The sequence below is a fragment of the Bombina bombina genome, chromosome 3 (assembly GCF_027579735.1).
Source record: "Bombina bombina isolate aBomBom1 chromosome 3, aBomBom1.pri, whole genome shotgun sequence".
NCBI classification, from domain to species: Eukaryota; Metazoa; Chordata; class Amphibia; order Anura; family Bombinatoridae; genus Bombina; species Bombina bombina.
Window position 1 is genome coordinate 1204284536 of NC_069501.1, and position 26424 is coordinate 1204310959.

Here is a 26424-nt window from a genome sequence, read left to right on the forward strand (position 1 = left end):
GGAAGAATCTCTTCTACCGATAAATATTCTGGAACTGAGAGCGATATTCAATGCTCTCAAGGCTTGGCCTCAGCTAGCAAAGGCCAAGTTCATACGGTTTCAATCAGACAACATGACGACTGTTGCGTACATCAACCATCAGGGGGGAACAAGGAGTTCCCTGGCGATGGAAGAAGTAACCAAAATCATTCAATGGGCGGAGACTCACTCCTGCCACCTGTCTGCAATCCACATCCCAGGAGTGGAAAATTGGGAAGCGGATTTTCTGAGTCGTCAGACATTACATCCGGGGGAGTGGGAACTCCATCCGGAAATCTTTGCCCAAATTACTCAACTGTGGGGCATTCCAGACATGGATCTGATGGCCTCTCGTCAGAACTTCAAGGTTCCTTGCTACGGGTCCAGATCCAGGGATCCCAAGGCGACTCTAGTAGATGCACTAGTAGCACCTTGGACCTTCAAACTAGCTTATGTATTCCCGCCGTTTCCTCTCATCCCCAGGCTGGTAGCCAGGATCAATCAGGAGAGGGCGTCGGTGATCTTGATAGCTCCTGCGTGGCCACGCAGGACTTGGTATGCAGATCTGGTGAATATGTCATCGGCTCCACCATGGAAGCTACCTTTGAGACGAGACCTTCTTGTTCAAGGTCCGTTCGAACATCCGAATCTGGTCTCACTCCAGCTGACTGCTTGGAGATTGAACGCTTGATCTTATCAAAACGAGGGTTCTCAGATTCTGTTATTGATACTCTTGTTCAGGCCAGAAAGCCTGTAACTAGAAAAATTTACCACAAAATATGGAAAAAATATATCTGTTGGTGTGAATCTAAAGGATTCCCTTGGGACAAGGTAAAGATTCCTAAGATTCTATCCTTTCTTCAAGAAGGATTGGAGAAAGGATTATCTGCAAGTTCCTTGAAGGGACAGATTTCTGCCTTGTCTGTGTTACTTCACAAAAAGCTGGCAGCTGTGCCAGATGTTCAAGCCTTTGTTCAGGCTCTGGTTAGAATCAAGCCTGTTTACAAACCTTTGACTCCTCCTTGGAGTCTCAACTTAGTTCTTTCAGTTCTTCAGGGGGTTCCGTTTGAACCCTTACATTCCGTTGATATTAAGTTATTATCTTGGAAAGTTTTGTTTTTGGTTGCAATTTCTTCTGCTAGAAGAGTTTCAGAATTATCTGCTCTGCAGTGTTCTCCTCCTTATCTGGTGTTCCATGCAGATAAGGTGGTTTTACGTACTAAACCTGGTTTTCTTCCAAAAGTTGTTTCTAACAAAAACATTAACCAGGAGATAGTCGTGCCTTCTTTGTGTCCGAAACCAGTTTCGAAGAAGGAACGTTTGTTGCACAATTTGGATGTTGTTCGCGCTCTAAAATTCTATTTAGATGCTACAAAGGATTTTAGACAAACATCTTCCTTGTTTGTTGTTTATTCTGGTAAAAGGAGAGGTCAAAAAGCAACTTCTACCTCTCTCTCTTTTTGGATTAAAAGCATCATCAGATTGGCTTATGTGACTGCCGGACGGCAGCCTCCTGAAAGAATCACAGCTCATTCCACTAGGGCTGTGGCTTCCACATGGGCCTTCAAGAACGAGGCTTCTGTTGATCAGATATGTAGGGCAGCGACTTGGTCTTCACTGCACACTTTTACCAAATTTTACAAGTTTGATACTTTTGCTTCTTCTGAGGCTATTTTTGGGAGAAAGGTTTTGCAAGCCGTGGTGCCTTCCATTTAGGTGACCTGATTTGCTCCCTCCCTTCATCCGTGTCCTAAAGCTTTGGTATTGGTTCCCACAAGTAAGGATGACGCCGTTGACCGGACACACCTATGTTGGAGAAAACAGAATTTATGTTTACCTGATAAATTACTTTCTCCAACGGTGTGTCCGGTCCACGGCCCGCCCTGGTTTTTTAATCAGGTCTGATAATTTATTTTCTTTAACTACAGTCACCACGGTATCATATGGTTTCTCCTATGCAAATATTCCTCCTTAACGTCGGTCGAATGACTGGGGTAGGCGGAGCCTAGGAGGGATCATGTGACCAGCTTTGCTGGGCTCTTTGCCATTTCCTGTTGGGGAAGAGAATATCCCACAAGTAAGGATGACGCCGTGGACCGGACACACCGTTGGAGAAAGTAATTTATCAGGTAAACATAAATTCTGTTATCTAAACGTTTAGAATTAGTATCAAGAGGACCAGAATCCTCTATTTCTAAAGCAATTAGTACTTCTTTAAGTAAAGAACGAATAAATTCCATTTTAAATAAATATGAAGATTTATCAGCATCAATCTCTGAGACAGAATCCTCTGAACCAGAAGAGTCATCAGAATCAGAATGATGATGTTCATTTAAAAATTAATCTGTAGAGAGAGAAGTTTTAAAAGATTTTTTATGTTTACTAGAAGGAGAAATAACAGACATAGCCTTCTTGATGGATTCAGAAACAAAATCTCTTATGATATCAGGAACATTCTGCACCTTAGATGTTGAGGGAACTGCAACAGGCAATGGTACATTACTAAAGGAAATATTATCTGCTTTAACAAGTTTGTCATGACAATTAATACAAACAACAGCCGGAGGAATAGCTACCAAAAGTTTACAGCAGATACACTTAGCTTTGGTAGTTCCAGCACTAGACAGCGATTTTCCTGAAGTATCTTCTGACTCAGATGCAACGTGAGACATCTTGCAATATGTAAGAGAAAAAACAACATATAAAGCAAAATTGATCAAATTCCTTAAATGACAGTTTCAGGAATGGGAAAAAATGCCAATAAACAAGCTTCTAGTAACCAGAAGCAAAGAAAAAATGAAACTGAAATAATGTGGAGACAAAAGCGACGCCCATATTTTTTGGCGCCAAATAATACATTGTTTGGCGCCTAAATGCTTTTTGGCGCCAAAAATGACGCCACATCCGGAACGCCGACATTTTTGGCGCAAAAGGACGTCAAAAAATGACGCAACTTCCGGCGACACGAATGACACCGGAAACAGAAAAGATTTTTTGCGCCAAAAAAGTCCGCGCCAAGTATGACGCAATAAAATGAAGCATTTTCAGCCCCCGCGAGCCTAACAGCCCACAGGGAAAAAAAGTCAAATTTTTAAGGTAAGAAAAAATGATTGATTCAAATGCATTATCCCAAATATGAAACTGACTGTCTGAAAATAAGGAATGTTGAACATTCTGCGTCAAGGCAAATAAATGTTTGAATACATATATTTAGAACTTTAAAAATAAAGTGCCCAACCATAGCTTAGAGTGTCACAGAAAATAAGATTTACTTACCCCAGGACACTCATCTACATGTTTGTAGAAAGCCAAACCAGTACTGAAACGAAAATCAGCAGAGGTAATGGTATATAAATAAGAGTATATCGTCGATCTGAAAAGGGAGGTAAGAGATGAATCTCTACGACCGATAACAGAGAACCTATGAAATAGACCCCGTAGAAGGAGATCACTGCATTCAAATAGGCAATACTCTCCTCACATCCCTCTGACATTCACTGCACGCTGAGAGGAAAACCGGGCTCCAACTTGCTGCGGAGCGCATATCAACGTAGAATCTAGCACAAACTTACTTCACCACCTCCATAGGAGGCAAAGTTTGTAAAACTGAATTGTGGGTGTGGTGAGGGGTGTATTTATAGGCATTTTGAAGTTTGGGAAACTTTGCCCCTCCTGGTAGGAATGTATATCCCATAAGTCACTAGCTCATGGACTCTTGCTAATTACATGAAAGAAATATATTTTACACAGCAGTTAACAAATATACCTTTTGAGAAACGGCCAGAACATTTTAAGAGGCATCCAGGCAGTAAACAAAACTAGGAACCTTGTAGTCTTACAATCTTCTAAAGGCAATTAGGTACAGATATATTTTGCTGTATAGCCTCCCATCTGCATTATTAGTTCCTATAACTTGTGTTTACTGTCCATTTAAGTCATGAAGAAATCATTGTGTCTATTTATCCCATGTACATTGAGACAGCAAATGAATCAGGAGAGGATTCATGACTAATGGTTTAATATTAAGTTTAATACAGTTTTTTTTAAATGTTCTTTTTGGTGAAAGCTATTTTGAGGGCATTCTGCTACCCATAAACACATTTTTGAATAGTGAATTAATTACTAAATGTGGTATATAAGACTTTTGCACAGTGACTAGTATAAACTTTAAAAAGCGTGTATTATAATATATAGATGACTCAAATTTAGTTTGAGTGGGAAAAAACCCCATTTAAAATTGGAATAAAAGTTTAATATTTTATGAATAAACAAGGGGGCAATGATGATGAGTTTATGGAACCAAGGTAGCAGTGGCCGGAAAACTTTTGGGATCCATTGATCTACAGTATAATTCCTTTTGTCATTTCAAGAGTGCCATGCATATATCCATCTAAATAAACCATTATCTTCTATACAGCTATGGGTATCTTAGTTTCAGATCTTTCTTGCAATATAGACTCACCACTGACTCTTCTGTTTGCCTTTTCCCCCCTCCATAAGACCTCTTAAAATGTATTTCTTACAGCAATTTGACGAGCACCATATGTTTTCCTTATGTGATCAGTCTCCATTTTCTGATATTAGGTTGAAGCAAAGTTTGTGAAGTGTCTCTAACTCTAAGTTGAGGCTAATAGGTTCTCAGAGAGACCTCCCTTCTGACTAATATACTGAAACTCTGGACTCTATATACTGTTATCCTAACCAAACTTTTAAGATCTAAGCAAACCATTACTCCTTCTGGATATATTCAAACTTGATTCTTAAAATAGTTCCCACATTGCTGCCTTCATTGTTCTACATCCCTGGAGTGGAAAACCTGTACACAGATCATAACCACTATCCTATCTAGCCAGACAAATGGTATCCTTATCCTTGTGCCTTCAGTGGTCTTATGGTCTCAAATAACATGTCCCCCTATAAGGTCCAGAATATATGGCCCACTTGCTACTATCAGCAATACCTTAATAATTTGCATTACCACTGATCTGCATATTCCCTATTACTTTCTTTATTCCAATGCTCTTCAAACACATCCAACAAAATCACCACCTGGCCATCCCTACCACCCTGCTGTGGCCCCCATAATACTGGGTTTTGGATTTTCTCATGATGGACACTTCATCTGCCTTCTTTCCATCATGACTTTTTTATTCTCTGACATTCTTTTTTGCCTGACATCATTCTTCCTCTCCACCCTCTTTCTCAGATTTGGGCATTGTTTTTTCTTCTTCCTTCACTCTGTAAGCAGTTCAAGACCTACCAGGATTTTTTGGTAGGTTTTTGTTACATTCCCTGCCATATTATCGCCTTGAGACTTTTTTTTTTTTTTTTTGGTTGTCTTCCAGCAGTATGCTTGTTTGGTTAGGTCCATTAGTAAACATTGTTGTCCTGCTGGGTAGCATCACGAACTAGCTGGCTGGGGGCAGTTTTAATACTTTGCAATAGTATACCATTTTCTGTTATTTACAAATGTTACTTAAAGGGTCTAGTCAAAATGAAACTTTCATGATTCATTTAGGGAATGCAATTCCAATTTACTTTTATATTACATTTGCTTTGTTCTCTTGGTATTCTTTGCTGAACGCTAAACCTAGGTAGACTGAAACCGATTTCTAAATTGTAAAAAACAAACAAAAAAAACCGCATTTTTACAGTTTTTCACAATTAGTGCTAGTTCATGTGTGCCATATAAATAACATTGCGCTCACTCCCGTAGAGTTATTTAAGAGTCAACACTGGCTTAAAAAGTCTATTAAAAGAACTGAGATATGGGGCAGTCTGCAGAGGCTTAGATACAAGGTAATCAAAGAGGTAAAAAGAATGTTAATATAACCGTGTTGGTTATGCAAAACTGGGAAATGGGTAATAAAGGGATTATCTATATTTTAAAAACCACAAAATAATCTGGAGTAGACTGTCCCTTTTAATCTATCCAATGCACAAATAAACTGCATTATTTAACATAAATTAATTTAATGATAATTTGTGCAACAAACATTAAATTTAAGATGTTAGCAAGTCAACTTGGGTAGTGTTCCCATTAAATAATCCCTGGTGAGAACACTGGTATATCAACACTACCAGCACATTATAGTACTCTACTACACTTCTATTTTCTTGTCTCTTCTCAAACTTGTATTTGCTTTAATGAGGTACTTGTCTACTTAAAGGGACATAAAACCCAAAAAAATTCTTTCATGATTCAGATAGAGAATACAATTTTAAACAACTTTCTAATTTACTTCTATTATCTAATCTGTTTTATTCTCTTGGTATCATTTGTTGAAGGAGCAGCAATGTACTACTGGTTTCTAACTGAACACATGGGTGAGCCAATGACATTCAGTTTATATATTCAGCCACCAATCAACAGCTAGAACCTAGGTTCTCTGCTGCACATGAACTTTCCTAGATAAACATTTCAGCAAAGGATAACAAGAGAAAGAAGCAAATTAAATAATAGAAGTCAATTGGAAAGTTTTTTGAAATTGTATTCTCTATTTGAATCATGAAAGAACATTTTTGGGTTTCATGTCCCTTTAATGGATAGTTTTAAAACTGTGTTTTCGAGTACTAAATGTGCAGAATCTACAAGCTTTACCCTGTCACGTATTTGTCTATAATTGTCTTCAACAGAGATATTAAACTGCAAAACAAAAGATTTCACTAACGAGCATAGGGGCAATCCTTTCTTGCTCCTGTAACAAATCTGTATTGGCTGCTTCAAATGAGGCAAATTGGTGGGTGAAGTTTGACCACTGGAAAATTATTGCAGAAAACAAGGTGTTAATACATTCCAAAAATGTTATACTCAAATAGTATGTTAAATTATTGGAATATTGCAGAATGACTAGTAATTACAAGGTGTTTACTGTCCCTTAAGACATTGATCACAAGAGTATTAGTAACAAGAGTGAACATTGATCACAAGAGTAAAGGCTACCTTTTCCTTGTCTTTACGGTGATTACTAATATGCACGCAGAGCAGTGTAAAGGCTGCATAGAATACATTCTTCCACAATGCATGTAAACATTTTATATTCTGTGTGTGTGGCTTAAGATGTGATTTCTCATGATATAAATTGAATAATTTATTAGATAAACTCTTCAAATTTACGTTTAAACAGTAAATTCATTGATGGCTAAAAATTAACATATTTGGTTCTAGAAGTTCTTGGAAATGATTTGTATTCTGGAGAGGAGAGCTAGTCTGAGCACATAGCTAGCGATTTTATGGACTGTTGGATCGTCATGCAGGGTCTGTTAATTATCTTGAGTGACCTGAAGAACGTGTATCTCCTATTCTTCATCATTATTGTTCATTATTGTTCATTTTCTCAGGATTTAATTTTAAAACCTTAATTTTCAGTCTGTAGCTCTCTCTACTGGGTTATCTCACCAAATAATTTTCACAAGATTGCTGTCAGTTTAACAATTCACAATCTGAACAAAGTGATGATAGTTGGACAAAATTAACCTAATTTGTTCACTGAAATCTGAGGTAATTACAGCTACATTTATGTGCACAGTAAATCTGTTATCGGTCTATTTAAGAAATTAAGTTTTCCCTTGCTAATTTTGTTTTGTATTGTAGTCTGCCCCACACAACAGCTACCACACCTACGATGTGTATGTCAGATTTCAGGGCAAATGTATTGATAGCCTACCTTTGCCCATCAATATCTTAAACATCTGAACATTTCATGAATTTGTAAGGCAGCAACCTAAGCACCAAAAAGATTGTAGAATACAACTATGTCTCTAATGTAGTTGGTGGGCGATATTACTTGTAACTGACCTCACCAATCTGCCTTCTGACTTTAGATAACTCAGGAGCAGATTACGTAATCCAGAGTTCCTAGTATATTATCGGACTACAGTTTTCTATACAAACGAGAAAGAAGAGTAGATCTCACAAAATAAGTGAGGTTTTAAAGTCTAGGTAAACAGCACCTATAAATCTGTGTCTAAATAAGTAAAGATATCGGGTACAAACGATTTATGCACAGGGATAGGCACGGACCAAGACTGTGGCGGACATTTTCCAAAGGACACCAAGGTACATTTCAAATTAAAAACATCAAAAAACACTCTCTTTACTAAGAGGGTAGTGTATGCATGGTGGAAAAGCCATCCAGCAGAAGTGGTAGAGACAGTGAAGAAATTTAAAAATGCATGGGATAAGCATAAGGCTATGCTAGGTATAAGATAAGGCCAGGAACTAATAAAAGTATTCAGAAAATTGCAGACTAGATAGGCCGAATGGTTCCTATCTGCCAACACAAGTCAGGAGAGCTGCACTTTGCTGTCAAATGGGCTGCTTGTTGGATGCCCCTTGTCTAGTTCCACAAGCACAAATTAGTCATCAAATCAAACAAGTTTAAAATAACATTTATATAAAGACTGCTTGTGGTATACTAGTATAAAATGTTTTCAAAATTCTAACCTTTCTTTTTTTTTTTTTTGTATTGAGAGTCTGCAACTCCTAACCAAACTGACCCACCTTGATGTTAATCGCATGATCATCATGGTTGGTTACCTACTTGGTTAGGTAAGGTTTATCAGAGTAGGCGGCGGTCTTCTACACACAGACACCAGCACCACGCTGCCGCACAGATCAAGGAATTGGGACGGGTCACAGGTGGTTGACACAGGCTGCACTGCAGGCAGCTTGGTTCTTCCCTCTCTCTCACTCACTTTCCCACTACTAGGCGGTGTTCCGTGGGTGCGGCCCCAACCCCGCAAAACGTGGTGCCGCCTGTGTCAAGGAGGAGTCAGGACCAGCATTCATCTGTCCTACTCCTCCCTGACCCCTTCAAAACGGGTGGCGGACACTGCAAGGGCCAGTCACGGACACCAGTGTCCGTATACGGACACCTTGCCTATCACTGTTTATGCAAAAAGATGTACAATTATATTTATTAAAAACACAGTTAATATAAATACAAAATCAATAGAGTAAGGGGCCCCCCATATTGTAATATTAGTACAAGGAAATGGCCAGCTTAATACAATAAACTAGTGGTGCACCATATAAGCCCTTACATGGTGCACCACTAGTTTATTGTATTAAGCTGGCTCTTTCCTGTTTTTCTAATCGTTTGTATCTGATATCTTTACTTATTTAGACACAGATTTATAGGTGCTGTTTACCTAGACTTTTAGACCTCATTTATTTTGTGAGATCTACTCTTTCACATTCGTGTAGATAATTTTCTCTAGGTTGCACTATAAATGTCATGGTAATTAATGTTGTGAAGTGAGCATTATCCTCTTCTTTATATTACCTATATACAGTTCCTTGTCTGGCCATAGAAATGTGTATCTAACTGCTAAGTTAGTTGTAAAATGATCAAACCCTGTTCTAAGCTACAATGCTCTTCCTCCAAGAAATCTTTTTGGGTTGCGGGACAATAGCAATGTCTATCAAAGCATGAAAAAATATAAAGTTGTCCAAGTACTATGCAAATAAGTAGCTTTTATATATGGTACTTTGTATGGTTATCTTTTTGTATGTTTTTTTTGGAAGAGTAAAAATGAAATGAGACAGAGGACTATACTGTGTCTTCTTAAATGGGATTCTGCGTTGTGTGAGGGGATGGTACAGGTGGTTTGTTTTCTTTGCTCTCTATGTAGAGATATATATGTCCATCAGCCTGGAAGTGGTTTTACTTATTTGGCAAATACTTTATATAAAGAAGATCAAATAAATTGTTTGAAAAAATACATTGATTAAAGGGATACTAACCCCACGTTTTTTCTTTCATGATTCAAATAGAGCATGCAATTTTAAGCAACTTTCTAATTTACTCCTATTATCAATTTTTCTTTGTTCTCATGTTATCTTGATTTGAAAAATCAGTAATAAAAGGTTAGGAGCCAGCCCATTTTTAGTTCAGCACCTTGGTAGAGCTTGCTGATTGGTTTGGTACATTTAGCCACAAATCAGCAAGTGCTACCCATGTGCTGAACAAAAAATGGTCTGGCTCTAAAGCTTACAGTATTGCTTTTTCAAATCAAGATAGCATGAGAACAAAGAAAAATTGATAATAGGAGTAAATCAGAAAGGTGCTTAAAATCTCATGCTCTATCTGAATCATGAAAGAAAAAAAATGGGTTTAGTATCCCTTTAAAGAACCCTATAATTTTACATGTGAATAAAAGGCCAAATAGATGCTTTTAACCTTTCTTCTAACATTTGTCTATTTTTCTTTCTATCCTGCTTCATTAACTCTTCTAATATCTCAACTGGGCTATACAGATCCTTTCTCTTCTGAAGCTGTTGATGATGTCATTCCAAGTCTAAATCCTTTCCTCAATAAATCTAATGAGGGTGCCCATCTTCCTGTAACTACAGATACAGCCAATTATACAGCTAAGACACCTAACCATGAAATATTTGTTGGTAAAGTACTATTCATTCACTTTTACACCCACCGTAACATTTTGATTAGTATTTTAGAGGTGAGATCATGTTTATGTAAAGAAATTTCACATTGGCTTATTGTTCAAGGGTCAGTAAACAGTAGTTTATGAATTATATGCAGAGAACATATAGTACAGGTAGAAAACCCTTCATCCAAACCGCTTGGGACATAGGTTTAGATTTTGGAATATTTGCATCTGTGAAAAAGGGGCAGCTTGGAGAGGGGATGGAACCAAATTTAAACAATATCTTGTCCCATTTAGGCGATATTTACTTGTCAAAAATCAGCTTATACATGTAAGCTTAAGGTAGTTTTATATCATTTGTAATACTTTTGTATACACAGTGCCCTCAAAAAGTTAGTACAGTTTTCAAAGGTAATATTTACTGTTTAAAATAGCATTTGCATTTTAGATCACAAAGAAAACAAACTAAAGACACAGGCAGAGAAGATTGTAAATTACAGAAGGGGAAAAATAGTCATTTTTGATCATTTTACTTTAAAAAAAAAAAATAGCAACTAAGTCATCAATAGGTATCAGAGAGCAAGTAAAAAAAAGTCTAATCACGACATTCCTGGCATTCAGCCATGGTAGTGAGTAGCGTTGATAACTATTAGTATAACTGTGTGGTATTCTGACATTTTACTTATTTTAAGACAAACTCTATTAGGGCAACCTATAGTAATGTAATGTTATCTTAGAAAATACACTTTTGTGGGCAATAGTAATATTCACTAAACACCAGTTTAACATCTTTCCATATTGGGTCACAAAATCCATATTACTTATTCCTGCCATACTATTAAGTATTTACTCCGAAGCAGTGCTCCGCCAGCAGGTTTGAGCTATTATCTACTAGATAGGATATTGGACATATGTAAATGTTGAACGTAGGTCTATTCCAGCAAATTACTTGTTGCTTTTCCTTTGTATAGAAAGTCATACTTTTACAAGAAAGGCGGCGATTGAGACAAACACCTACAGCAAGGTTACTTCTTTGAAACATAATGCTAATCATTAATATCATTAATGTAATGTTTTTAATCATTGTTGGGCAGCAAACAGTGTATCTGTTTTTTATTTTTGCTGTCATTTTAGTAGCAATACTAAAGGTTACATTTTAACTATATATTCACCAATCTGCAATTCTCAGTACTTTGTGCTCAGAGGCATTTCTTCTTATCTCACCCTGCTCTAGGGGTGTGTTTGTATTTAATAGAAAGGCGATATATTGATGTGGATTGAAAGGTACAATTATGAGATAATATCTAACAAAATCATGAGATTATATCTAACAAAATCATGAGATTATATCTAACAAAATCATGAGATAATATCTAACAAAATCATGAGATAATATCTAACAAAATCATGAGATAATATCTAACAAAATCATGAGGTAATATCTAACAAAATCATGAGATTATATCTAACAAAATCATGAGATTATATCTAACAAAATCATGAGATTATATCTAACAAAATCATGAGATTATATCTAACAAAATCATGTGATTATATCTAACAAAATCATGTGATTATATCTAACAAAATCATGAGATAATATCTAACAAAATCATGAGATAATATCTAACAAAATCATGAGATAATATCTAACAAAATCATGAGATAATATCTAACAAAATCATGAGATAATATCTAACAAAATCATGAGATAATATCTAGCAAAATCATGAGATAATATCTAACAAAATCATGAATTCAACTCTACATATTTTCAGATGTATTTTGCATTGCGGCATAGAGGTGCTGGATAGTTTACTTTAACTTTAAGACTACATGCTCTATCTGAACCATGAAAGTTAAATATTGACTTTAGTGTTTCTTTAATCACTAAAGTGACTATGTGATTGATTGTATAACAAAAGTATTTTGATTCTGCTCCCCTTAAGAATTCACTCAGTGAATTTGCTGAATTTTGGTTAATTTTTTTTTTTTTTTTTTTACTAGAATTACAATACTTCCACTTCAGTAAGGGTTAATGATATGGTTTTAGTGAATCTTTGGGATTATTGGCATTCTGAGGGGGGTAAATATCATGTTTATTAGAACCTGTCTGTTTCATTTGCTTTGCTAATCAGTTGTGATTTCCTATTGTTTCCCTCAGCCAGTAGTAACAAATCTGCTTCCTTGGAGAAAAAAAAAAAGAAAAAAAAAAAAATTGTAAAAGTTTTTTTGCAGGAAATGTTTCAACACCACAATCCTAACCTAGAAGGGCATTATTGCAACAGTGTGCTGCTTCATCTTATTTTTTCTTTAGTGTCCCCTTTAAAGGGACAGTCAACTCAAAATGTTTTATTATTTAAAAAGATAGATAATCCATTTATTAACCATTCCCCAGTTTTGCATAACCAACACATTTATAATAATATTCGTTTAACCTCTGTGATTACCTTGTATCTAAGCAACTTCTGACAGCCCCCTGATCACATAAATTTGTATTTATTATCTATTGACTTGCATTTAAACCAATTAGTGCTGTGTTGTTAGAACCCACCGGCGTGAGCACAATGTTATCTATATGGCTTACATGAAATCCCTTGTTGGGAAAAGTTAATAAAAAAGCATGTGACCATGGGGCTGTCTTTAGTGACTTAGAAACAGACAGAAATTTAGCGGTTTAAAGGTTATAAAGTATATTAATATAACCATGTTGTTTGTGCAAAGCTTGGGGATTGGTAGTAAAGGCGTTATCTATCGTTTTAAACAATAGCAATTTTTGTCTTGACTGTTCCTTTAATATGATGTGGTTTACCCATGCAAAGATGTTGCATATAGCTTCTGAGCAGGCTCAGCTGGTTAGCCAGTTAGGAGCAATGTATGCACGTAGCAGCCAATCTCTGCTGTGTCCTGAAAAGGGTCTTGTGGTTCTAGAAAAGATAGCAGGTTCTATTTGTGGATGTTAGGAAATATACTGTATTTAAAGGAGTTTACAGGATTTAACCTCTTATTTGTGTCTCAGATAGGAATTGTTTCCATTTGACATTCCTTTCCACAGTTTGGTTAACAATAAAGCAGCGTACAATTTTGCAGCTTTTCAGCTGTTACCTTCTTGTTCAGTATTCCCTGTGCTGCACATGACAGATGTTTGCTCTTTGAGTTTACATACAGCCTATATCAGCACGAGCTACAGGTCGTATAGCTAGGCAAATAAATGGCTACCAGCTGAACCGAAGAAAATCACACAAGTAATGTGTAATTTGCACATAACCAGCATTTAACAAATGCATTCAGCAATGTAAACACTGACAGTTTGCCAACCAATTACCTAATAGCTAACTGAAATGCAACATCAGATGGTTCCGTTAAGTGTTTAGGTTCACAACTCATCAGTATTTACTTCGTAAAAAGCAGATTTGTTAAATATTGGCTGAGCGCGCAATGTGCTTTTGTGCATTGGGAGTTTATAACAGGCACCTGTGCTGCAAAGAATTTGGTCCCATGAGGAAAGCAGCCTGGTCAATAGTATCTTACAGTTTAATGACCAGCTCCAACTGTATGTTTTATGCACATTTGAGCGCTAGATGACAGAAGTGTGTGCTCATGGTATAACATTGTTAAAAGCATTCTTGCAAAACTGCTCCAAAGGTGCACACTCCTTAGCCTTCCTTTCGGCTTTTCAACAAAGGCTACCAAGAGAACAAAGTAAATTTGCTAATCAAAATAAATTGGAAAGGTTTTTTATTTATTTTGTATACATTCTGTATGAGCCATGAAAGGAAAATGTTGGGTTTTATGTCCCCTTATTTTAATTTATTCTAGAGAATTATGTATGGTTATAAAATCCAAAATAGCAGAGAAGTAACTTGAAGGTTTGCTAACTGCAGTTTACAAAAATAAGTAGGTGGCCCATTGCTGATGGAAATACCACACTGCTCCACCTACAGGCAGAGTTATGCACACACATGGGGCTCGATTAATCATCCATGAGTGGGCATATTTGCCCCAGTCCGCCCGACTTCTCCTCTGTTGGACAGCATTACCCTGCCTGTTTTTCCCATTGCAAACGTGCGCTCCTGTACAACCCCTTCCCCTGCATAGCCAATCAGGTGCGGGCCAGAGCCGCCAATTTATTATTATCGGTTATTTGTAGAGCGCCAACAGATTTCGCAGCGTCAATCTCCCCAGTCAGAAGAGGCCAGAGATTTGAAATTCTCTACTTAAAGGGCCATAATACCCAAATGTTGAAACACATGAAAGTGATGCAGTATAGCTGTTAAAAGCTGACTAGAAAATATCACCTGAACATCTCTATGTAAAAAAGAAAGATACTTTACCTCAAAGGTTTCTCAGTAGCCAAATCCCATTGTAAAGGACATCTAAGCAGCAAATCAGTATGTCTGTCCCGGGACAGCGGAAGGAGCGAGCTTTCGTGCACACTCATGTTATTTTCCTATTCAGTGTAAGGAAGTTTACAATGAAATCTCATTAAAGTTAAGTCAAATCTCATGAGATCACAGTTAAAGAGTTCATGACCTCAGCACTGCTGATGCTGATTGGCTGCTGCTCATTTCTTCATTTATTTATTTTTACCTGCAGCTGGGCAGTAACTGAGTATAACTTTTTACACAGAACTTACTCTGCTGAGCTGAGGAGATTATGAGGTAAAATATCTTCTTTTTTTACATAGAGATGCTCAGGTGATATTTTCCTGTCAGCTTTTTACCGTTATACTGCATCAGTTTCAAGTGATTTAGCATATGAGTATTATGTCCCTTTAAGAGGTGGAGAACAAGGCAGTAAATCCTAAATGCAGGTTCACTTTTAAGGGGAGGGAAGGACTTGATAAATTGAGCCCATGGTGTTGCAGCCTCAAAGGAGCACAGCATTTTTTCTTTAATAAAAATATTATTACATTTAAGATAATTATTTATTAAAGGGTCATAACTTTTTTTATATGCATTGCAAATTATCTCCATACAGAAGAGTTTAACTCTTTCCTTTCCATTTTTTTCTTCTTCTTTAAAATGTGCATTGGCTTGTAGTCCAGTGGTGAAGCCCTTGAAAAGTCTCTTAAAGGGACCGTAAACATCCTTTTATATAATTTAGCTCTGGTTGTTGTGGATTTTGTAATTTAGAACTAAAAACATACATTGCAGACTTCTCTAGACTTAATATCCTGCTACTTATTTGGCCTTGTTGCTAACAACCGTAAAACAATGCACAATTTATACTAATATAATGACCACGGCTCACCTTATTCTCTGCAGTCTCATAGAAAGCACACCAACATCTGAGGCTAATGGAAAAACCTACAATCTTCAGAATTAAATTGCATGAAAAGCAGGCAAAATAAATAAGGAAAGTGTATTGTCACTATGCATAAATAAACTAGTTATCTGAAATCTACTTTGAGGTTAGCTTGGATTTCATTAAGCGAGTTTATAGTTCTTTGTAGACTGCAAATCATTTTTTCATTAACACTTTATATCATCTTTGAATTGCTTTCACTAACATTTCTCGCTCTCTTCTGATCTGATTGTTCAGATTCTTTCTGTGGTCCACAAGCCTATCCCAATGCTTCCCAATTTCGTACAGAACCTTCAACAGTAGCTGGTCTATTTGGAGGTAGGTAAAAGCATTTTAATGGCTGTGCAATCCGCTGATATAATTAGTTTTTTTAAATGCCTTGTAAAACTACTTTCTGCCTCTGCTTAAAGGTAAAGGTATTTGCCGCAGGAATAGTTAGGTTCTAATGTCACTTTACATATATCACTAGTTGGGCTCCATCTGGAGTATTGTGTGCAGTTTTTGGGGGTCATAGCTCCAAAAGGATTTAAAATAATTGCAAAGGTTAATGAATAAGTGACCAAAAACTAAAAATAATCCTAAAATCAGGGGCACTTTCATTCATTAAACTTTACAAAGATGCTTATTTTATAAAATACCTTTCTTTTATGATAAACATAACGCCGCTCCTCTGCCTGACGCTCCTGATTTCATTAGCATATTGATGACGATCTGGCTTCCTCGAATCGTTGTGTGCCCCATGAGCTGGCGCCAAAGGAAGCCGGATTCGTTATCGCCATAACACAAAGGTAAGTATTTTAAAATATAAGCGTCTTTGTAAAGTTTAAAGGGACACTGAACCCACATTTCAATTCAATTAATTCTCTTGGTATCTTTATTTGAAATGCAAGAATGTAAGTTCAGATGCCTGACCATTTTTGGTGAACAACCTGGGTTGTTCTTCCCGATTGGTGGATACATTTAACCACCAATGAACAAGTACTTTCCAGGGTTCTGAAACAAATAGCTTAGATGCCTTCTTTTTCAAATAAAGATAGCAAGAGAACGAATTATAAATAGGAAAAATGATAATAGGAGTAAATTAGAAAGTTGCTTAAAATTGCATGCTCTATCTGAATCACAAAAGAAAAAAATTGGGTTCAGTGTCCCTTTAAGGAATGAAAGTGCCTCTGTTTTTAAGATTAATTTTAGTTGCCTGGCACTTATTCATTAAACTTTACAATCACTTTAAATCTGTAATTTGTTCAAAGGAGGGCTACTAAAATGGTATATGGTCTAATAAATTAATCAAAAACCCCAATTTTTTTTTGTTTCATATAGAGAATACAATTTTAAACAACTTTCCAATTTACTTCATTATTTTGGTATCTTTTGTTCAAGGATCTGCAATGCATTACTGGGAGCATGCTGAACACATCTGGTGAGCCAATGACGAGAGGCATTTATGTGCAGCCACCAATCATATGCTAGCTCCCAGTAGTGTGTCGCTATTACTGAGCCTACCCAGGTATGCTTTTCAACAAAGAATACCAAGACACAAAGTAAGTTTGATAATAGAAGTAAATTGAAAAGTTGCTTAAAATGGTATACTTTGGCTGAAAAATGGAATGGAAAATGTTTTAGGTTTTATGTTCCTTTAATACATATGGTTTAGAGGGGAGAATAGAAAGAGGTGTTATGATAGAAACTAGCTTAAAGGGACAGTCAACACCAGAATTTTTGTTCTTTAAAAAGATAGATAATCCCTTTATTACCCAATCCCCAGTTTTGCAAAACCAACACTGTTATATTAATACACTTTTCTCCTACATTGGTGTGTCCGGTCCACGGCTTCATCCTTACTTGTGGGAATATTCTCTTCCCCAACAGGAAATGGCAAAGAGAGCACAGCAAAAGCTGCCCATATAGCCCCCCCTCTGGCTCCGCCCCCCAGTCATTCTCTTTGCCGCTCTGAACAAGTAGCATCTCCACGGGGATGGTAAAGAGTATGTGGTTTAGTTGTAGTTTTATTTCTTCTATCAAGAGTTTGTTATTTTAAAATAGTGCCGGTTTGTACTATTTACTCTACAACAGAAAGTGATGAAGAGTTCTGTTAAAAGAGGAGTATGATTTTAGCAACAGTAACTAAAATCCATTGCTGTTCCCACGCAGGACTGTTGAGCCCAGAGAACTTCAGTTGGGGGGAACAGTTTGCAGACTTTTCTGCTCCAGGTATGACTAGTCTCTTTTCTAACAAGACATAGTAATGCTAGAAGACTGTCATTTCCCTTTTGGGATCGGTAAGCCATTTTCTTAGACTCATAACAGAATGAAGGCTTATAAATGGGCTATATACTGGTTGACACTATTGTGGGCTAAATCGATTGATTTATATAATATTTATATGATTTTTGGAGTGTTTTGAGACTTGGAAACACTTTTGGGAACGTTTTATTACGCCTGGCAGTGTGTTAGACACCTAATCTAGTCAGGAAGGCCCCTTCACTCTGGTATGCAGAGGGAGGAAGCCTCATTTTTGCTCCTTAATTGCGCAGTTACTTCTGAAAGCAGTGCATGCAGCTTCATGTGAGAGGGTCCTGTGGCCACAAAAAACGATTCTAAGAGGCTTATTTCTGTGGTGAATAACCCCAAAGGAAGGTAAAGCCACAGCAAAAGGCTGTGGCAGGGACTGTAGTGGGTTTAAACTGCTAAATTGAACAATTAGCTCCGGTTTGCTCATTTAAGGGGTTAAAGACTTGAAATTTGGTGTGAAATACTTTCAAAGCATTTAGACACTAGGGTGCAAATTTCGTAAAGATCGGATAATTCCTTCATAGTTTTTCAAACATTCAGAAATAAAGTGTACTCTGTTTATTATTTAAAGAGACAGTAACGGTTTTGTTTAAAAACTGGTTTTTTGCATTAATAGCCTGACTAAGTCTGTCTAACATGTCTGTATCTTCAGATAGATTATGTTCTGTGTGTATGGAGGCCAAGGTGATTCCCCCTTTAAATGTATGTGAAAATTGTGCCATGGCGTCCAAACAAAGTAAGGACAGTAATGTCACATTTAATAAGGTTGCCCAAGATGATTTTTCAAATGAAGGTAGTGGGGATAGTTCATCATCCTCTCCTTCTGTGTCAACACCAGTTATGCCCGCGCAGGCGACACCTAGTACATCTAGCACGCCAATGCTTGTTACTATGCAACAATTAACTGCAGTAATGGATAATTCTATAGCAAATCTTTTATCCAAGCTGCCAACACTTCCCAGAAAGCGTGATTGCTCAGTTTTGAATCCAGAGGATGAGCAAGTGGGCGCTGATGATAGTTTATCTGTAATACCCTCACACAAGTCTGAATCGGCAGTGAGGGAGGGGCTGTCTGAGGGAGGAATTTCTGATTCAGGAAAAGTTTCTCAGCAGGCAGAACCTGATATCGTGACGTTTAAATTTAAGTTAGAACATCTCCGCACCCTGCTTAAGGAGGTACTAACTACTCTTGACGATTGCGACTCTTTGGTAATTCCAGAGAAATTGTGCAAAATGGACAAATTCCTTGAGGTCCCTGTGCACGCTGATGCCTTTCCGATACCCAAGAGGGTGGCGGACATAGTGAACAAGGAGTGGGAGAAGCCAGGTATACCTTTTGTCCCACCTCCTATATTTAAGAAAATGTTCCCCATTGTCGACCCCAGAAGGGACGCATGGCAAACAGTCCCTAAGGTTGAAGGAGCAGTTTCTACGTTGGCCAAGCGCATGACTATTCCCATTGAGGACAGTTGTGCTTTCAAAGATCCTATGGATAAAAAATTGGAAGGATTGCTTAAAAAGATATTTGTTCAGCAAGGTTTCCTTCTTCAGCCAATTTCGTACATTATTCCTGTCACCACTGCGGCGTCTTTTTGGTTCGAGGAACTAGAAAATTCGCTCAATAAGGAGACTCCATATGAGGAAGTCATGGACAGAATTCACGCACTAAAGTTGGCTAATTCCTTTATTTTAGATGCCGCTTTGCAATTGGCGAAATTAGCGGCGAAAAATTCAGGTTTTGCAATTGTGACGCGCAGAGCGCTTTGGCTAAAATCTTGGTCGGCGGATGTGTCATCCAAGACAAAACTGCTTAATATTCCTTTCAAAAGTAAGACCCTTTTTGGGCCAGAATTGAAGGAGATTATTTCAGACATCACTGGGGGAAAGGGCCATGCCCTCCCACAGGATAGGCCTTTCAAGGCTAAGAGCAAATCTGATTTTCGTTCCTTTCGCAACTTCAGGAACGGACCGTCTCCTAACTCTGCAGCCTCTAGACAAGAGGGTAACGCTTCCCAGGCTAAGCCAGCATGGAAACCAATGCAAGGCTGGAACAAGGGTAAACAGGCCAAGAAACCTGCCGCTGCTACCAAGACAGCATGAAGGGGTAGCCCCCGATCCGGGACCGGATCTAGTAGGGGGCAGACTTTCTCTCTTTGCTCAGGCTTGGGCAAGAGATGTTCAGGATCTCTGGGCACTAGAAATAGTCTCTCAGGGTTATCTTCTAGAATTCAAGGAACTTCCTCCAAGGGGAAGGTTCCACATGTCTCGCTTATCTTCAGACCAGATAAAGAGACGGGCATTCTTACATTGCGTAGGAAATCTATTAAAGATGGGAGTGATACACCCAGTTCCAACAGTGGAACAAGGTCAGGGGTTTTACTCAAACCTGTTTGTAGTTCCCAAAAAAGAGGGAACTTTCAGACCAATTCTGGATTTAAAAATTTTAAACAAATTCCTCAGAGTTCCATCGTTCAAAATGGAAACCATTCGAACGATTTTACCAACAATCCAGGAGGGTAAATACATGACTACCGTGGATTTAAAGGATGCGTACCTACATATCCCTATCCACAAAGATCATCATCAGTTCCTAAGGTTTGCCTTTCTGGACAAACATTACTAGTTCGTGGCTCTTCTATTCGGTTTAGCTACTGCTCCCAGAATTTTCACAAAGGTGCTAGGGTCCCTTCTAGCGGTTCTAAGACCGAGGGGCATTGCAGTGGCACCTTACCTAGACGACATCCTAATCCAAGCGTCGTCCCTTTCCAGATCAAGGGCTCATACAGACATTGTATTAGCTTTTCTCAGGTCTCACGGGTGGAAGGTGAACATGGAAAAGAGTTCCCTGTCCCCGTCTACAAGAGTTCCTTTTCTGGGAACAATAATAGATTCTGTAGAAATGAAGATTTTTCTGACAGAGGTCAGAAAATTAAAGCTTCTAAAGGCTTGTCAAGTTCTTCAATCTATTCCTCAGCCTTCCATAGCTCAGTGCATGGAAGTAATAGGTTTAATGGTTGCAGCAATGGACGTGGTTCCTTTTGCTCGAATTCATCTAAGACCATTGCAACTGTGCATGCTCAGACAGTGGAATGGGGATTATGCAGACTTATCTCCCCAGATTCAAGTAGACCAGTTAACCAGAGACTCACTCCGTTGGTGGTTGACTCAGGATCACCTGTCTCAGGGAATGAGTTTCCGCAGACCAGAGTGGGTCATTGTCACGACCGACGCCAGTCTATTAGGCTAGGGCGCGGTCTGGGACTCCCTGAAAGCTCAGGGTCTATGGTCTCGGGAAGAGTCTCTTCTCCCGATAAACATCCTGGAACTGAGAGCGATATTCAATGCGCTCCGGGCGTGGCCTCAACTAGCGAAGGCCGGATTCATAAGATTTCAGTCGGACAACATGACGACTGTAGCTTACATCAATCATCAGGGAGGAACAAAGAGTTCCTTGGCGATGAGAGAGGTATCCAAGATCATAAAATGGGCGGAGGATCACTCCTGCCATCTATCTGCAATTCACATCCCAGGAGTAGACAACTGGGAGGCGGATTATTTGAGTCGTCAGACTTTCCATCCGGGGGAGTGGGAACTCCACCCGGAGGTCTTTGCCCAGTTAACTCAATTATGGGGCATTCCAGACATGGATCTGATGGCGTCTCGTCAGAACTTCAAGGTTCCTCGCTACGGGTCCAGATCCAGGGATCCCAAGGCGACACTGGTGGATGCATTAGTGGTGCCTTGGTCGTTCAACCTAGCTTATGTGTTTCCACCGTTTCCTCTCCTTCCCAGGCTCGTAGCCAGGATCAAACAGGAGAAGGCCTCGGTGATTCTGATAGCTCCTGCGTGGCCACGCAGGACTTGGTATACAGACCTGGTGAATATGTCATCGGCTCCACCATGGAAGCTATCTTTGAGACAGGATCTTCTAGTACAAGGTCCATTCGAACATCCAAATCTAGTTTCTCTGCAGCTGACTGCTTGGAAATTGAACGCTTGATTTTATCTAAGCGTGGGTTTTCAGATTCAGTTATAGATACTCTGGTCCAAGCCAGAAAACCTGTGACTAGGAAAATTTACCATAAAATATGGAAAAAATATATCTGTTGGTGTGAATCCAAGGGATTCTCTTGGAGTAAAATTAAAATTCCTAAGATTCTTTCCTTTCTCCAAGAGGGTTTGGATAAAGGGTTGTCAGCGAGTTCTCTAAAAGGACAAATATCTGCTTTGTCTGTTTTGTTACACAAACGCCTGGCAGCTGTGCAAGATGTACAAGCTTTTGTACAGGCCTTAGTCAGAATCAAGCCTGTTTACAGACCCATGACTCCTCCATGGAGTCTAAATTTAGTTCTTTCAGTTCTTCAAGGGGTTCCGTTTGAACCTCTACATTCCATAGATATTAAGTTACTATCTTGGAAAGTTCTGTTTTTGGTTGCTATTTCTTCTGCTAGAAGAGTTTCTAAATTGTCTGCTTTGCAGTGTGATCCACCCTATCTGGGATTCCATGCAGATAAGGTTGTTTTGCGTACCAAACCTGGTTTTCTTCCAAAAGTGGTTTCCAACAGGAATATTAACCAGGAAATAGTTGTTCCTTCTCTGTGTCCGAATCCAGTTTCGAAGAAGGAACGTTTGTTACACAATTTAGATGTGGTCCGTGCTTTAAAATTCTATTTAGATGCAACAAAGGATTTCAGACAGACTTCATCTTTATTTGTCGTTTACTCTGGTAAGAGGAGAGGACAGAAAGCTACTGCTACCTCTCTTTCTTTTTGGCTGAAGAGCATCATCCGATTGGCTTATGAGACTGCCGGACGGCAGCCTCCTGAACGAATTACAGCTCACTCTACTAGAGCTGTGGCTTCCACATGGGCCTTCAAGAACGAGGCTTCTGATGATCAGATATGTAAGGCAGCGACTTGGTCTTCTCTGCACACTTTTGCCAAATTCTACAAATTTGATACTTATGCTTCTTCGGAGGCTATTTTTGGGAGAAAGGTTTTGCAAGCCGTGGTGCCTTCCGTTTAGGTAACCTGACTTGTTCCCTCCCTTCATCCGTGTCCTAAAGCTTTGGTATTGGTTCCCACAAGTAAGGATGAAGCCGTGGACCGGACACACCAATGTAGGAGAAAACAGAATTTATCCTTACCTGATAAATTTCTTTCTCCTACGGTGTGTCCGGTCCACGGCCCGCCCTGGCTTTTAGTTAGGTTTCAAATTTTTTCTTTCTATACACTACAGTCACCACGGCACCCTATGGTTTCTCCTTTTTCTACTTACCGTCAGTCGAATGACTGAGGGGCGGAGCCAGAGGGGGGCTATATGGGCAGCTTTTGCTGTGCTCTCTTTGCCATTTCCTCTTGGGGAAGAGAATATTCCCACAAGTAAGGATGAAGCCGTGGACCGGACACACCGTAGGAGAAAGAAATTTATCAGGTAAGCATAAATTCTGTTTTTACTTCTGTGACTAACTTGTATCTAAGCATCTTCTGACCGCCCCTAATCACATGACTTTTAGTTATTATCTATTGACTTGCATTTTAGCCAATTAGTGCAGTGTCTGCCACTAGCCACGAGCGTGATCACAATGCTATCTATCTGGCCTACATGAGCTTGCTCTCCCCTGCTGTGAAAAGTAAATAAAATAGAGGCGGCCTTCAAGGGCTTAGAAATTATCATATGAGCCTTCCTAGGTTTGCTTTCAACTAGAATACCAAGAGAACAAAGCAAAATTTTGATAAAAGTAAATTGGAAAGTTGTTTAAAATTACATGCCCTATTTGAAAAATGAAAGTTTTCTTTGGACTTGACTGTCCCTTTAATAACACTGAGACTGAGTATTTTTCACAAAAAAGAGCTACACCAGAACAAAAGATCATCATGTCATGTTGAAGGGTGGTTGGTTCATGTAATAAACTTACATTAGTAGTGGTAAAGACAAGCACTTTTGGGTGACTTAAAGGGACAGTCAACACCAGAATTTTTGTTGTTTTAAAAGATAGATACTCCCTTAATTACCCATTACCCATTCCCCAGTTTTGCATAATCAACACAGTTATATTGATACACTTCTTACCTCTGTGATTACCTTGTATCCAAGCCTCTGCAGACTGCCCCCTTATTTCAGTTCTTTTGACACTTGTATTTTAGCCAATTATTGCTCACTGCTCAGTAAATTCATGTTAATGAGCTCAATGTTATCTATATGAAACACATGAACTAACGCCCTCTAGTGATGAAAAACTGTCAAAATGCATTTAGAGGCGGCCTTCAAGATCTAAGAAATTAGCATATGAACCTCCTAGGTTTAGCTTTCAACTAAGAATACCAAGAGAACAAAGCAAAAATGGTGATAAAAGAAAATTTAAAATTACATGCCCTATTTGAATCATGAAAGTTTTTGATGGACTTGACTGTCCCTTTAAAGGGACATGAAACACAAAATTTGTCTCTATAATTCAGATAGAGCATGCATTTTTAAATATTTTTCCAATTTATTTCTATTATCAATTGTTTTATTCTCTTGCCATCCTTTATTGAAGGAACAGCAATGCACTACTGGGAACTAGCTGAACACAGTAGTAAGCCAATGAAAAGAGGAATATTTGTGCAGTCACCAATCAGCAGTTGGCTCCCAGCTTCTGAGCATACCTAGGTATTCTTTTAAGCAAAGGATACCAGGAGAACTAAGCAAATTAGATAAGAGGTAAATTGGAAAATTGTTTAAAATTGTATGCTCTATCTGCATCAAGAAATAAAATGTGGGGTTTTATGTACCTTTAAATAATACCTGTGATAAGCAAAGCATAAGGGTATCCTAAGAACTAATTAAGGGGACAATCTAGTCAGAATTAAACTTTCTGCAGGCATGCAATTTTAAACAACTTTCTGATTTACTTCTGTCATCAAATCGACTCTGTTCTCTTGGAATTTTTAGTTGAAAGATAAACCTTGGTGGTTCTATATGCTAATTTCTAAGCCCTTGAAGGCCGCCTCTTATATGAATGCATTTTGGCAGTTTTTCACAGCTAGAGGGTGTTAGTTCACGTGTGCCATATAGATAACATTGTGCTCATACCCGTAGAGTTACCTAGGGGTCAGCACTGATTGGCTAAAATGCAAGTCTGTCAAAAGAACTGAAATAAGGGGGCAGTCTGCAGAGGCTTAGATACAAGGTAATCACAGAGGTAAAAGTATATTAATATCTATATTTAAACAATAACAATTCTGGAGTAAACTGTCCCTTTAAGCTTACACGCTATAGGAAATGTGGGCAGACTTACTGGGCGTATGATTTTTATCGGTTTAAAAAATGCACCAATGTTAAAAATTAGAATAAACAAATTGACCTGACCATTGCAATAAAATGCCTTATTTACAGTCATGTGCCTTTTAATATAAAAGAAAATATTTAGCACAAATTGTAATGCTTAACATTCCATGGAAAGCCTAAAATGGACGCACAGTTCTACAGTGTGTAAGGGCTCTGTTACAAAACAATAATCAATAAAACCTGGTATTCTGACTTTTATGTCCATGTTGTTGTATGCATGGCAAGTAGAATGTAAAGCTGCTTCTGGGAGATCACTGTATTTTACGCTCCCTGAAATCACTTAGTTCTGATGTTAACACTTTAGCTCCGGCTCAAAGGGTTTAAGCTGGTTTAGGTTCGTGCTTGTTGTCAACTGAATAGTGCTTTGTAATCTGTGGACTGGAAGAAAGCTTTACATATTTAGCATATATGCTTGAATTTAAAAACCTCTAAAGCAATGGAACATTTTAAAGTAATATTCCCATCGATCAGAAAGCGATTTTTGCTTATTAATGAGAAATGCATTTTTTCCTGTTAAAAGAAATAAAATCCATAGATAGGAAAGTTGCACTGGTACTGTTTATAACCTGATGACATTTGTGATTCCATCGATATGCCTTTCAGAAGTCTTGTGGCTTCTAGTTTGCAATTTCAGATTCGCTTTGAATTTGAATGTTTGAATGAGCACCTTAAAGGGATATTACGGTCAAAATATAAATGCACATAGATGAATTACATCTTTGAATAGAAACATATTTGCAATATGCATGTATTTGCTAAAATGCTAGTAAAAGTTACCACTGTTTTTGTGCTAACATTTTTCTCTGCACGTGAAGGATAGCTGTATATTTGCATTGCATCGGCATTTTAAATGCTGCAGCTGTTCAGAGCACCAGTGGGGTTTGTATCATGTCCGCAATTAACAAATTGAGTCATTACCAGATAATACAAGCTTTTAGGCTCTCTGAATAAGTACTATGTTTAAAATACTGGTGCACGGTGCATATTTAATTACAAAAATGCTTCTATTCAAAACTGAAATGCATCCATGTAGATTCTAGTTTTGGCTGCAATATATTTTTTAACTCTGGCTTTGAAGTGAGAGAT

At 38.1% G+C, this 26424-nt stretch overlaps 1 protein-coding gene across 1 annotated transcript in view; it reads left to right on the plus strand.

Moving 5' to 3' along the window:
• Nucleotides 1-26424, plus strand: part of PICALM (phosphatidylinositol binding clathrin assembly protein) — a 404046-nt gene that overhangs the window by 263900 nt on the left and 113722 nt on the right. Inside the window, exon 11 of the mRNA XM_053705595.1 lies at nt 10280-10423. Coding sequence (XP_053561570.1) covers nt 10280-10423 — 144 coding nt within the window. The remainder of the gene's footprint in view (nt 1-10279; nt 10424-26424) is intronic.